Source organism: Sinocyclocheilus grahami, unplaced genomic scaffold, assembly GCF_001515645.1.
Source record: "Sinocyclocheilus grahami isolate Dianchi unplaced genomic scaffold, SAMN03320097.WGS_v1.1 scaffold90.1, whole genome shotgun sequence".
Taxonomy (NCBI): Eukaryota; Metazoa; Chordata; class Actinopteri; order Cypriniformes; family Cyprinidae; genus Sinocyclocheilus; species Sinocyclocheilus grahami.
Genome location: NW_015505269.1, coordinates 1018950 through 1033275, shown reverse-complemented (window position 1 = coordinate 1033275; position 14326 = coordinate 1018950). Strand labels below are relative to the sequence as shown.

Below are 14326 nucleotides of genomic sequence, written 5' to 3'. Positions count from 1 at the left end.
CTCAGCTAATTATAATTGTGCTTCTCCTCCTGTGTGCTCACGTTTTTGACTGCCAAAACTTGCCTGTGCTAAAAACTGCACCTTAACAAACCAATGAGAGCTGAGAGGGCCAGAAGGGGGTTTGAAATGCGTAGCGCACCTGCTGAGATCTGAGCACGGAGGCTGAATGGATTTTCAGTGGGCCTTGCACAACATGCAATGTTAGAAAATGAATGCCCTCCATCACGCATTACTGATTTTTTTTGCATAAAATGAAACTTTCCTTCACTTTGACACTGGACATCAGTTGCTGTCCTTCATGTTGCTAAAATCACCAACTCTGACTTCAAGGAACAGTTCACCCAAAATTGAAAACTAGCTGAAAATGTACTCTCCGTCAGGCCATCCCAGATGTAAATGATTTTGTTTTTCATCTGTAAAGAAATTTAGCATTATATCACTTGTTCACCTATGGATCCTATGCAGTGAATGGGTGCCGTCATTTCAAACAGCTGAAAAAGCATCACAATAATCTACAAGTAATCCACACCAGTCCATCTATTAATGTCTTGTGAAGTAAAAAGCTACATGTTTATCATCTGTTTGTACTCTCATTCTGACGGCACCCATTCACTGCAGAGGATCCACAGGTGAGCAATTGATATAATGTTACATTTCTCCAAAAGTTCTAAAGAAGAAACAAACTTACCCACATAGCCTGAGGGCGAGTACATTTTCAGCTAATTTTTATTTTGGGGTGAATTATTCCTTTCATGTCACTTTATCTCTACCTATGCTGCAGTCTCTTTACATGACACAAAGTCACCAAACCTGCCAACATCTACAGCTGTCCTTGTTTATTTTTCTCTGACTTCTGGCTATGCAATTATCTCTCCTTGCCTGCAAAGTATTCCTTTTGTTCTCAGTGTGTGCAAGTATTGTTTTCCTGAATATAAAACATGAATCCGTAATGCCGTGTGGAGGATTAGTTGTTGCCGTGTTTGGAGGAGAACTGCCTTATTTTCAGGTTGACTCCATCTCCATGCACAAACAGCTGCTTACTGTGGGATTAAGAGCCATTGTTCAATGAATCTCAACATGGGCACTGATGTCTCACAGTATAAGCCTTTAATTATGCCAGACACTATTTAAGACTTTGCCTCCAATATATTATAGTTTCAAAACACTCACAGTGGGATCTCTGAATGCACAAGAACAATTGAAAAAGTGAACAGTTGTTTTGCAAATTAAAAGACATAACGTTATTTTTTATAATATTATTTTTGCTTTCATACTCGGAAAAAAGTTCAGATGACCTGACCCCAAGAACAGCAAAAATTAGAAAATATCAATTCACCTTTTACCCAATGTTTATTTATTTTTTATTTATAGTACTTTTGTTATTTTAATTATTTTATTATTATTATTTAATATTTCTATTAGCTTTATTTTTATTTCAGTTTTAGTTTTAAGTGATTTTAATACTTATTTTATTTTAAGTAGATTGTATTTTAACTGCATTTCAATTGTTATTTCATTTTAACAAATGTAACAGTTTTAGTTAACAATAATGGCAGTTCTCTGACCTGAATTTATCTATCAACTTTTCACCTGCATCTTATTTCTTACAAACTCAAGTTTGCAGTGTTGTGTCTGACAGCTCATTAAAAAAATGCCAGAAAGCAACAAAAATCCACAGGGCAGTTTCACAGACCTGTTTGTCCATCATCAAAGTCAGAAGATGGCTATATAGAAAATACACACTACTGTTCACCTCCCACCCTTTCAGCTTTCTGTTCTTTTGTCTTTTCATCTGCCCTTGTTTTTAGATTCACCCCATTATTTCTGTCATGCTCTCTCATGTCTCTGCTTTCCCAACGGGCTTAGAGAACTCTGAGAGCTGGAGCTTCAAAAAGCATGCAAAGGATGTTATGAGAGGGAAAAAATCTAATACTGCTGAGTTCAGCTCAAGTACACCAAAAACTCAAAAGGAATGTGACACTCTACACCCCACAAATGAAAAGTCATTACACACTGTCAGGAGAGATGTTTTGTCAGGAGAGTTACACTGTGTATTCAGTCTGTCTAGACTCACAAAGTCATGTTCTGGTTGTTATTATACAGACAGACACAGACAGACAGACAGACAGACAGACAGATGGACGGATGGATGGATGGATGGATGGATGATGAATAAAGACAGTCAGATAGACAGACAGACGGACGGACGGTTGGTTGGTTGGTTGGATGGATGGATGGATGGATATAAATATAGATGGATAGATGATGGATAGATAAAGATTGTTGGTCGGTTGGTTGGATGAATGGATAGATAGATAAAGATTGTTGGTTGGTTGGTTGGATGAATGGATGGATGGATAAAGATAGTTGAATGGATGGATAGATATGGATTGTTGGATGGATGGATGGATGGATGAATAGATAAAGATTATTGGTTGGTTGGCTGGTTAGTTGGATGGATGGATAGATAAAGATTGTTGGTTGGTTGGTTGGATGGATGGATGGATGGATAAAGATTGTCAAATGGATGGACAGATATGGATGGCCAGACGGATGGATGGATAAAGATCTTCGGTTTGTTGGTTGGTTGGTTGGTTGGATGGATGGATAAAGATTGTCGAATGGATGGTTAGATATGGATGATCGGATGGATGGATTAATGGATGAATGGATAGATAAAGATAGTCGAATGGATGGACAGATATGGATGGTCAGATGGATGGATGGATAAAGATTCTTGGTTTGTTGGATGGATGGATAGATAAAGATTGTTGGTTGGTTGAACGGACAGACAGATGGATAGATATTAAATATAGTCGATTGGATGGATAGATATGGATTGTTGGATGGATGGATGATGGATTGATTGATGAATAGATACAAATTATTGGTTGGTTAGTTGGATGGATAGATGGATAGATAAAGATTGTTAGTTGGTTGGATGGATTTTTTTCAGCAGTTAACAAGAAAAGTGGGATAGACAGACAGACAGACAGACACAGACAGACAGACAGACAGACAGACAGATGGACGGATGGATGGATGGATGGATGGATGATGAATAAAGACTGTCAGATAGACAGACAGACGGACGGACGGACGGTTGGTTGGTTGGTTGGATGGATGGATGGATGGATATAAATATAGATGGATAGATGATGGATAGATAAAGATTGTTGGTCGGTTGGTTGGATGAATGGATAGATAGATAAAGATTATTGGTTGGTTGGCTGGTTAGTTGGATGGATGGATAGATAAAGATTGTTGGTTGGTTGGTTGGTTGGATGGATGGATGGATAAAGATTGTCAAATGGATGGACAGATATGGATGGCCAGACGGATGGATGGATAAAGATCTTCGGTTTGTTGGTTGGTTGGTTGGTTGGTTGGATGGATGGATAAAGATTGTCGAATGGATGGTTAGATATGGATGATCGGATGGATAGATTAATGGATGAATGGATAGATAAAGATAGTCGAATGGATGGACAGATATGGATGGTCAGATGGATGGATGGATAAAGATTCTTGGTTTGTTGGATGGATGGATAGATAAAGATTGTTGGTTGGTTGAACGGACAGACAGATGGATAGATATTAAATATAGTCGATTGGATGGATAGATATGGATTGTTGGATGGATGGATGATGGATTGATTGATGAATAGATACAAATTATTGGTTGGTTAGTTGGATGGATAGATGGATAGATAAAGATTGTTAGTTGGTTGGATGGATTTTTTTCAGCAGTTAACAAGAAAAGTGGGATTACAGATGGACAAATGGAAAAGTCAGGGTTATCGACCCCTATTTTAATGGTGTTACACGAAAGAAAGCAACACTGGTTTTGAATGATGCGAGGGTGAGTGTAAATGATGACAGAATTTTTTTTTTTTGGTGCACTATTACTTTAAAGAAGATAAAGCTCTTCTTCTAGGTGAAGTGTGAACATCACATGGATTGACAGCAGTGCTCTCCATTATTCTTTGTAGTAAAGTAGAGAGAGAGTGAGAGAGAGTGATGGCGAGGAGGAAAAGGCACTTGCTTTGATATCTCTTCTCTCATTTCACAAGTCTCCGCTCTGTCAGTCATAATGAGCATTTATGAATAAATAAATGTGAAAGAGAACCTTAACGAGGTAAACGACTGGCACATATACATAATACAGCATCTTTTTGCCATATTCAGTCTGAGAGAATATCCTTCCACAGCAGGGCCATAACGCAAGACAGGACCAATTTCTGTAGCTGGTAATTAGGTAAAGTTCATAAACCTGAGATTTAATCTTAGGATGAAGATTGAAAACATGAAAGATGGAAAAAATTTAAAGATTGAACAGCTAAAAACTGAGAGGATTTGTGATGAGAAGATGGATTGTTGGCAATCCTTCTGATTTATCAGTAACACAAAAGAGCTTTCTATCAGCTGTATTACACAGGTGATTATGGATACATTCTTACAATTATAATATTGCCATTCCTTATAAAATTACTAGCTAACTAGTAAATAACTGGTTTATTTACTTACTAAAGTCAATTTTAACTAATATTTGGTGCCCAGTGTTTTGGACCCTGACAGTACAATAGGGACGTGTTCAAAAGGGTCTCAATGAAATCAGTGTTCATGTGACTCAACGCAGCTGAGGTTTACGACACCCGTGCACGAGACCTACGTTAGTGTTATCACTTTGAAACAGAGGCAGACAGGTCTTTACATGCAGCACACATTCATAGCAAAGATGAAAAACATTAGACTTCAAAAAGCCTCCAACCTCCCTCACACACAAACCATCCTAACAACCTCAGGGAGCTTTCATCCATTCAGAACAATCTGTGTGAAAAAAAAATCTGCACATATTACCAAACTAATATCAAATATTCTTTTTATATGTCATATTATTTGGTATTTTCTCTGGTTTTCAACATCCTTAAAATGACAAATTTACTTGTGCAAACAAAATTGCATCAGATAAATTTGTTTTCAGAGAATATCTTATATTCAAATTATATAGCAAATTAAGCATTTAAGCATTACTATAGCAATTTTGAGAGGATTATGCCTAAAATAAGACAGAAAAAATCATTAATTGGGTAAGAAAAGTAAACTTCATAATATCTTAACAGCTAATTAAAATTTTTTTGTTTCTCTTTACATAAATGTTTACCTACAATAATACCTAAGAACATCTGCATCAAATATAGTGCAGTGTTTGATGGTCTAACGGCAATATATTTATGCATATAATTACATTTCCAGTCAAACAGATTTGATTTTAATGCAACTGTCTGCCAGGATGCCAGGTTGTCAGTTTAACAATGACAGTTGTGGTATTTGGGTGAGATGCGAATCGGACAAATGCCAACGTTGTCTGACTCTAATGATATAATCACAGTTTATCTCAGCAATGCAGCTCTTGATCTCAAGCTTAATTAGTTCAAGCAGTCAATCAAGAAAACTAATCAATCAAAGCTGGAAGCTACAAATATCTTTGTATTCTGAATGGTTTGGTTTCTGAAAGTCTGTAAACCATTGTTTGAGAAGGAAGGATTACAAGACTTCTAATTTTTGAGTTATAGAACAATAATTTATTATTCTTTTTTTCCTCATGTAGCACACCTAGAACACATAGACCTGGCTACAAAGTTGTTTTACACATCAAAAAGAGACTAAAAACATGACAGCAAGATTACTGAAGGTGTCTCTTCACAACCTGTGGTAGAAAAATGAGCCTCTATTCAAGGCACAATGAGAGTGGTAGAAACTCCATGTTTAGCACTTGACTGCGATACAGACTGGGTCATTTGGCATTATAAAGATGGAATAAGATAACTTATTAGACTCAAAAAATATAAATAATGTTTATACAGAACAGTACAAAAATCGTACGTATTGTATACAATACCATTAAAATGGTAACATCGTGCGGAATATGTCAAACGACTCTTGTAAACCCATTAAATTGCAATGAAGACCTTTACCCATGAAGATCTTGATAAGAATCGTTACAGATATTTACATTTCAGATTTGTTGGTTGGTTGGTTGGATGGATGGATGGATAAAGATTGTCAAATGGATGGACAGATATGGATGGCCAGACGGATGGATGGATAAAGATCTTCGGTTTGTTGGTTGGTTGGTTGGTTGGTTGGATGGATGGATAAAGATTGTCGAATGGATGGTTAGATATGGATGATCGGATGGATGGATTAATGGATGAATGGATAGATAAAGATAGTCGAATGGATGGACAGATATGGATGGTCAGATGGATGGATGGATAAAGATTCTTGGTTTGTTGGATGGATGGATAGATAAAGATTGTTGGTTGGTTGAACGGACAGACAGATGGATAGATATTAAATATAGTCGATTGGATGGATAGATATGGATTGTTGGATGGATGGATGATGGATTGATTGATGAATAGATACAAATTATTGGTTGGTTAGTTGGATGGATAGATGGATAGATAAAGATTGTTAGTTGGTTGGATGGATTTTTTTCAGCAGTTAACAAGAAAAGTGGGATTACAGATGGACAAATGGAAAAGTCAGGGTTATCGACCCCTATTTTAATGGTGTTACACGAAAGAAAGCAACACTGGTTTTGAATGATGCGAGGGTGAGTGTAAATGATGACAGAATTTTTTTTTTTTGGTGCACTATTACTTTAAAGAAGATAAAGCTCTTCTTCTAGGTGAAGTGTGAACATCACATGGATTGACAGCAGTGCTCTCCATTATTCTTTGTAGTAAAGTAGAGAGAGAGTGAGAGAGAGTGATGGCGAGGAGGAAAAGGCACTTGCTTTGATATCTCTTCTCTCATTTCACAAGTCTCCGCTCTGTCAGTCATAATGAGCATTTATGAATAAATAAATGTGAAAGAGAACCTTAACGAGGTAAACGACTGGCACATATACATAATACAGCATCTTTTTGCCATATTCAGTCTGAGAGAATATCCTTCCACAGCAGGGCCATAACGCAAGACAGGACCAATTTCTGTAGCTGGTAATTAGGTAAAGTTCATAAACCTGAGATTTAATTTTAGGATGAAGATTGAAAACATGAAAGATGGAAAGAATTTAAAGATTGAACAGCTAAAAACTGAGAGGATTTGTGATGAGAAGATGGATTGTTGGCAATCCTTCTGATTTATCAGTAACACAAAAGAGCTTTCTATCAGCTGTATTACACAGGTGATTATGGATACATTCTTACAATTATAATATTGCCATTCCTTATAAAATTACTAGCTAACTAGTAAATAACTGGTTTATTTACTTACTAAAGTCAATTTTAACTAATATTTGGTGCCCAGTGTTTTGGACCCTGACAGTACAATAGGGACGTGTTCAAAAGGGTCTCAATGAAATCAGTGTTCATGTGACTCAACGCAGCTGAGGTTTACGACACCCGTGCACGAGACCTACGTTAGTGTTATCACTTTGAAACAGAGGCAGACAGGTCTTTACATGCAGCACACATTCATAGCAAAGATGAAAAACATTAGACTTCAAAAAGCCTCCAACCTCCCTCACACACAAACCATCCTAACAACCTCAGGGAGCTTTCATCCATTCAGAACAATCTGTGTGAAAAAAAAATCTGCACATATTACCAAACTAATATCAAATATTCTTTTTATATGTCATATTATTTGGTATTTTCTCTGGTTTTCAACATCCTTAAAATGACAAATTTACTTGTGCAAACAAAATTGCATCAGATAAATTTGTTTTCAGAGAATATCTTATATTCAAATTATATAGCAAATTAAGCATTTAAGCATTACTATAGCAATTTTGAGAGGATTATGCCTAAAATAAGACAGAAAAATTCATTAATTGGGTAAGAAAAGTAAACTTCATAATATCTTAACAGCTAATTAAAAATTTTTTGTTTCTCTTTACATAAATGTTTACCTACAATAATACCTAAGAACATCTGCATCAAATATAGTGCAGTGTTTGATGGTCTAACGGCAATATATTTATGCATATAATTACATTTCCAGTCAAACAGATTTGATTTTAATGCAACTGTCTGCCAGGATGCCAGGTTGTCAGTTTAACAATGACAGTTGTGGTATTTGGGTGAGATGCGAATCGGACAAATGCCAATGTTGTCTGACTCTAATGATATAATCACAGTTTATCTCAGCAATGCAGCTCTTGATCTCAAGCTTAATTAGTTCAAGCAGTCAATCAAGAAAACTAATCAATCAAAGCTGGAAGCTACAAATATCTTTGTATTCTGAACGGTTGGATGGCCAGACGGATGGATGGATAAAGATCTTCGGTTTGTTGGTTGGTTGGTTGGTTGGTTGGATGGATGGATAAAGATTGTCGAATGGATGGTTAGATATGGATGATCGGATGGATAGATTAATGGATGAATGGATAGATAAAGATAGTCGAATGGATGGACAGATATGGATGGTCAGATGGATGGATGGATAAAGATTCTTGGTTTGTTGGATGGATGGATAGATAAAGATTGTTGGTTGGTTGAACGGACAGACAGATGGATAGATATTAAATATAGTCGATTGGATGGATATATATGGATTGTTGGATGGATGGATGATGGATTGATTGATGAATAGATACAAATTATTGGTTGGTTAGTTGGATGGATAGATGGATAGATAAAGATTGTTAGTTGGTTGGATGGATTTTTTTCAGCAGTTAACAAGAAAAGTGGGACAAACTAATATCAAATATTCTTTTTATATGTCATATTATTTGGTATTTTCTCTGGTTTTCAACATCCTTAAAATGACAAATTTACTTGTGCAAACAAAATTGCATCAGATAAATTTGTTTTCAGAGAATATCTTATATTCAAATTATATAGCAAATTAAGCATTTAAGCATTACTATAGCAATTTTGAGAGGATTATGCCTAAAATAAGACAGAAAAATTCATTAATTGGGTAAGAAAAGTAAACTTCATAATATCTTAACAGCTAATTAAAAATTTTTTGTTTCTCTTTACATAAATGTTTACCTACAATAATACCTAAGAACATCTGCATCAAATATAGTGCAGTGTTTGATGGTCTAACGGCAATATATTTATGCATATAATTACATTTCCAGTCAAACAGATTTGATTTTAATGCAACTGTCTGCCAGGATGCCAGGTTGTCAGTTTAACAATGACAGTTGTGGTATTTGGGTGAGATGCGAATCGGACAAATGCCAATGTTGTCTGACTCTAATGATATAATCACAGTTTATCTCAGCAATGCAGCTCTTGATCTCAAGCTTAATTAGTTCAAGCAGTCAATCAAGAAAACTAATCAATCAAAGCTGGAAGCTACAAATATCTTTGTATTCTGAATGGTTTGGTTTCTGAAAGTCTGTAAACCATTGTTTGAGAAGGAAGGATTACAAGACTTCTAATTTTTGAGTTATAGAACAATAATTTATTATTCTTTTTTTCCTCATGTAGCACACCTAGAACACATAGACCTGGCTACAAAGTTGTTTTACACATCAAAAAGAGACTAAAAACATGACAGCAAGATTACTGAAGGTGTCTCTTCACAACCTGTGGTAGAAAAATGAGCCTCTATTCAAGGCACAATGAGAGTGGTAGAAACTCCATGTTTAGCGCTTGACTGCGATACAGACTGGGTCATTTGGCATTATAAAGATGGAATAAGATAACTTATTAGACTCAAAAAATATAAATAATGTTTATACAGAACAGTACAAAAATCGTACGTATTGTATACAATACCATTAAAATGGTAACATCGTGCGGAATATGTCAAACGACTCTTGTAAACCCATTAAATTGCAATGAAGACCTTTACCCATGAAGATCTTGATAAGAATCGTTACAGATATTTACATTTCAGATTTAAAAGATGTAATGGCAGCAAAAGCCGTTATTCAAGTACTGTATTTTATATCGCATGAAAACTTGCCATTGATAAAATACAAATGCAAATGCATGGAAAGAAACACTACATTAAACCACAATGTAGTGTGTAAAATCCTATTAAAACGTCTTTTATACGTTCTAGTACGAAAACACAGCGAGGTCTGTGACGGTAGTGTCAACGTGTTAGTGTATCAAAAGAGCTTTTGAACATTCACATTTCTTGAAGTCTTGAGTTTAGTTGAGTTTTCACAAAGTATTACTCAGTTTCACAAAACATGAAAAATATCTGCATCTTCACCTTTATAAAATAGCCACTTGGAATGAGGCAAGTACATAAACCAAGACCACCTGGGGTCATGCTTTTCACTAAACTGTGGTGACTGACAGGAAGGCGTTGTGAACTTTGGTGCCCTCGGGTGCTCGTGCTCCATGGCTCATGAGCTCTTGAATGGTCATCCAGTTGTCAAGGATCTTCTTGTTTCGTTTCTTCAGCATCTTCTTATGGCTGAGCTCCAGGATGCTGACCTCTCCACTTGCCGTCCCCATGGTCTCCCTGAGGCACTCAAGCCGGCTCCTCTGCATGAATTCCCTCCTGCGCCTCTGTTCCCTGGCCCGTGCTAGCTGCTGCTTGCGTTCTTCTTTACTCCAGTACCGGCCCATCTTCAACTCGCTGACTGCGTCGTCATCTGTAGTCATCCCACCGCTGCGTTCCTCCCGGATCCGTAAGGCTCGTTCGCGCAGGATGCGGTCCCGTGCGGCCCGACGTGCCACATACCTGGTTCCGTCTGCTCGTACTTTGACCTTCCATTCAAGTCGGCCAGGTGGCGAGGGTCCAGGCCGTCCACGGAGGCTGAGGAGGCTAAGCTGGCTCTGGGAGTACTCCAGAGAAGAAGAGGAATGTTGTTGTAGGAGCTGTAGGCAACTCTGGTAGTGTCTTGTGCTGGGAGGCTGGGTTGTTGTTGTGTTGCTGTGGTAGGGGGATTGGTAGTGCCGAGCGGTTGCAACCCTATTCCGGTTTCTTTCTTTCTCACAGAGCTCATCATCAGCTGGAAGCGCTGGGTCTGACTCCGAGGGGTTGCTGGGGCTTTGCTCCAAGCTGCTGGAGAAGGCCTGGCTGGGTCCTTGTGAACCAGGACTGGTGATGGGGGTCTGTAAGGATGGTGTGGAGCTGGTGTACATATGGGCACGACTGCAAGTAGGGCTACTTTGGCTGGGTAAAGACAAGATGGGACTATTGTAGGGACTCTGCAAGTGTTGGGTACTCCGAAGGTTCCTCTGATTGGTCAGGTGGACTCGACGCTGTAGAGAGTGATCTGGTGAACCTTCTGTTCCCAGTGGAGTTGAGCGGGAACTTTCGGCTGTATTGTAGGCACTGGAGCTGTCTTTATCTCTGAGCTTCTCGCTTTGTAGTCTCTCAGGATGCTCGTTGATATCCGCAAGCTTGCCACGACGCAGTCGACTTTCCTTATCCGTTTGAGGAGAGTCGTGCTTGCTCCTGCGCAGCTGGTGGGCTTGCATGATGCTCTGGCACTCACGTTCAATGCTGCGCAGCTCTTCGTTGAGCATGTGCAGCTCCCGTGCCACTCCACTTCTACCCTGCTCCGTCAGGCTGCACTCAATAGTACTGCTTCGCCTGTAGACCAACCCGCATTCTCCACTATTACGGATCTGGCACTTGAGCTCCAGGAGTTGCTGGAAATGGTCACACTCCACTCCATTCTCGCTCAACTTGCCCTCCTCCTGACCCTTCTCCTGCCTGGTCAAGCTTACGGTGTCCATAGGAACCAAATGCGAGCCCGCTTCCCACCTGTTCCGAAGTTGTTTTTGAGTCCATGTTTGGGGATGAGAGAGCGATTCATGTTCAGAGCTCTCCTCAAAGCTGCATTTCACACCACTGTCCTTCTCCAGAATGGTAGAGGAGCATGTTGCTGTATCTGTACTTGCTGAGGCATCCTCATGTCTTTTAGACTGCAAAACAAGACACAACCCTTTAATGCCTTAATGTCACAACATCAAGACTTAGTGCTAAGGAACTTTTGCCGAATATGGTCACACTTACCCGCTTTACACAACCAGCTGTTTGAAGAATTCCCTCCTTTTTCTGTTCTTCTAAAATCTCCATCTTCAGCTCCTCTAGGAAATCTTGATGGTCTTCATCAAGCCAGCTTCCATCCATCTAAAAGAGAAGATCCCAATAGGGTTCACAACTTTTGGGCCAACCAAGGGGTCAAGGATTGGCATATCATGCGATAGTAGATGGCATAACTGCAAAAAGCATCTTTTTCAAAAATAGGTGTGTATTCTGCTGGAATACATATTTTTACAAGCTTTGGTAGATATTTTACCATTTATACTGTCTTTAAGAGGGCTTTTTAAAGCATGAAATGGACATTGTATTTGAGCTTTTTGCTGCCATTTACATCAAAGCCAAGTATAGTCACTTGTGAAGGGTTTGGGATCCCTGTTGAAAAAAAAAACAGCATATGCTGGTTAGGTATGTTTTGAAGCATGGCATCTGGTTTGAGCTGGTTTAAGCTGGTCCTTAGTTGGTCATGAGCTGGTTTAAGATGGTCCTGATCTTAGGACCAGCACATGACCAGCTTAAACCAGCTCATAACCAGCTTAAACCAGTTCAAACCAGCTGTCATGCATCAAAACATACCTAACCAGCATATCAGGGATTAAACAATCTGAATTTTACTGACATCATTTTCATGTGGCTCTAGTCTCAGGTGATTAGCTCACAAAAATATTTAATTTAAAAATCTGCACAAACAGAACTGTGGTACTTAATGTGGGCTAAGATTGGCTACCAGTCTCACCTGTCCATCAGGTCTGGTGACGAGTAAAACAATGGATCTGGAAGTTTCATTTGAGAGGAGAGCGACAGCCTCTTCCCTGTTCTGCACGTCATGACCATTTATCTGGAAGAAACATGGACACAGAGAGACAATTACATACACACAAAGATAATGACAGAGTGTCAGGATTTTCATACCGGAAGCACACTTCATCAGTGACAGAAGTGGAGCAAAATTGCATTTCCTAACCCACCCCAAAACTAGGCCCCCCTTCTGAGATAACAACCTCCAGTCAATTATGCATTTACTGGAGGAGAGACTTTGCATCGATTACGAAGACTGCCGACTGGGCTGCAGGAGCCACAGCATTTATAAAAAGCTGTTGTGGCGATACACGCCCAGACACACAATTAAGCAGCCTATGACGGGTGCCGTTCATCTTTTCTTCTATAGAGTAATGGCACTGTCAAAAGAAGATAATAGGGGTGGAGAGAGTGAGACAGACGTGCACTGAACCACTGTATTCATCTCCCTCACGGTTACATCCACAGATGCCTAGTGTCTTTTATATCTCGCTCTCTCTTTATCTTCCTTTGCTCATAAATTCTCCAAACCTTTAACCCTACTGTCACTGCTGAATGTCACACCAACTTGGTCTACATTCTGCAACAGCAGAGCCATTTAAAACTGATATTTAAGTGCAATTTATCATGGTTTTCCAGTTTATTTCCTATAGCAGCTTACTGTTTTTTTCTTTTTCAAGATTTGTACAGACACACACATGCAAAGCACTATACAGACTATGTGTAGTCAATGTAAATTATATTTTCTTTATTTACATTTAAATACATTTAAAAAACAATTACTGTTTTATTTTGATATATATTAATTTATATTAATTCTACACCACCTTTTTTAGATTTTTAAGATAGATATATAGACAGATGTCTATCAACATTTTGGGCCCATTGTAGCCAGTGGTGTAGTGGAGGGTATACGCAGGTATATGGCGTATACCCACTTCTTTATCAGTCGGCTTTGCGTATACCCACTTCTAAATCCCTTCTAATGCGCATCATTCAGTAGTGTCCTGCATTAGCCAAAATCATGACAGTCCACCATGACTAGCTAATCAAATCGCATGTGAATAAATGAAAGTGAAGTGAAAGTGAAAGTGAAGTGACGTGGCCAAGTATGGTGACCCATACTCGGAATTAGTGCTCTGCATTTATCCCATCCAAAGTGCACACACACAGCAGTGAACACACACACACACCGTGAACACACACCCGGAGCAGTGGGCAGCCATTTTTTTGCTGCGGCACCCGGGGAGCAGTTGGGGGTTCAGTACCTTGCTCAAGGGCACCTCAGTCGTGGTATTGAAGGTGGGAGAGAGCGCTGTACATTCACTCCCCCCACCTACAATCCCTGCCGGTACGAGACTCGAACCCACAACCTTTGGGTTACGAGTCCGACTCTCTAACCATTAGGCCACGACTTCCTAAATGCAAATATTCCCTAAACATACCCAGTAAAGACAGTCCTGTGGTCAGAATGCGCCGGCTTCCCTTTGAATTTGATTGATGATTGCGCCCGCGCCCGCCTCTCATCTCGACAAATCACGTGAAT

The 14326-nt window shown here is 38.9% G+C and overlaps 1 protein-coding gene across 1 annotated transcript in view; it reads right to left on the bottom strand.

Moving 5' to 3' along the window:
* Positions 1-10154: 10154 nt before the first annotated feature.
* Positions 10155-14326, bottom strand: part of LOC107587183 (PDZ domain-containing RING finger protein 4-like) — a 36063-nt gene continuing 31891 nt past the window's right edge. Inside the window, exons 6-8 of the mRNA XM_016274851.1 lie at positions 12719-12820; positions 11956-12072; positions 10155-11864 (exon numbers count right to left, since the gene is read on the bottom strand). Of these exons, the coding sequence (XP_016130337.1) occupies positions 10263-11864; positions 11956-12072; positions 12719-12820 (1821 nt within the window). The 3' untranslated portion in view covers positions 10155-10262. The remainder of the gene's footprint in view (positions 11865-11955; positions 12073-12718; positions 12821-14326) is intronic.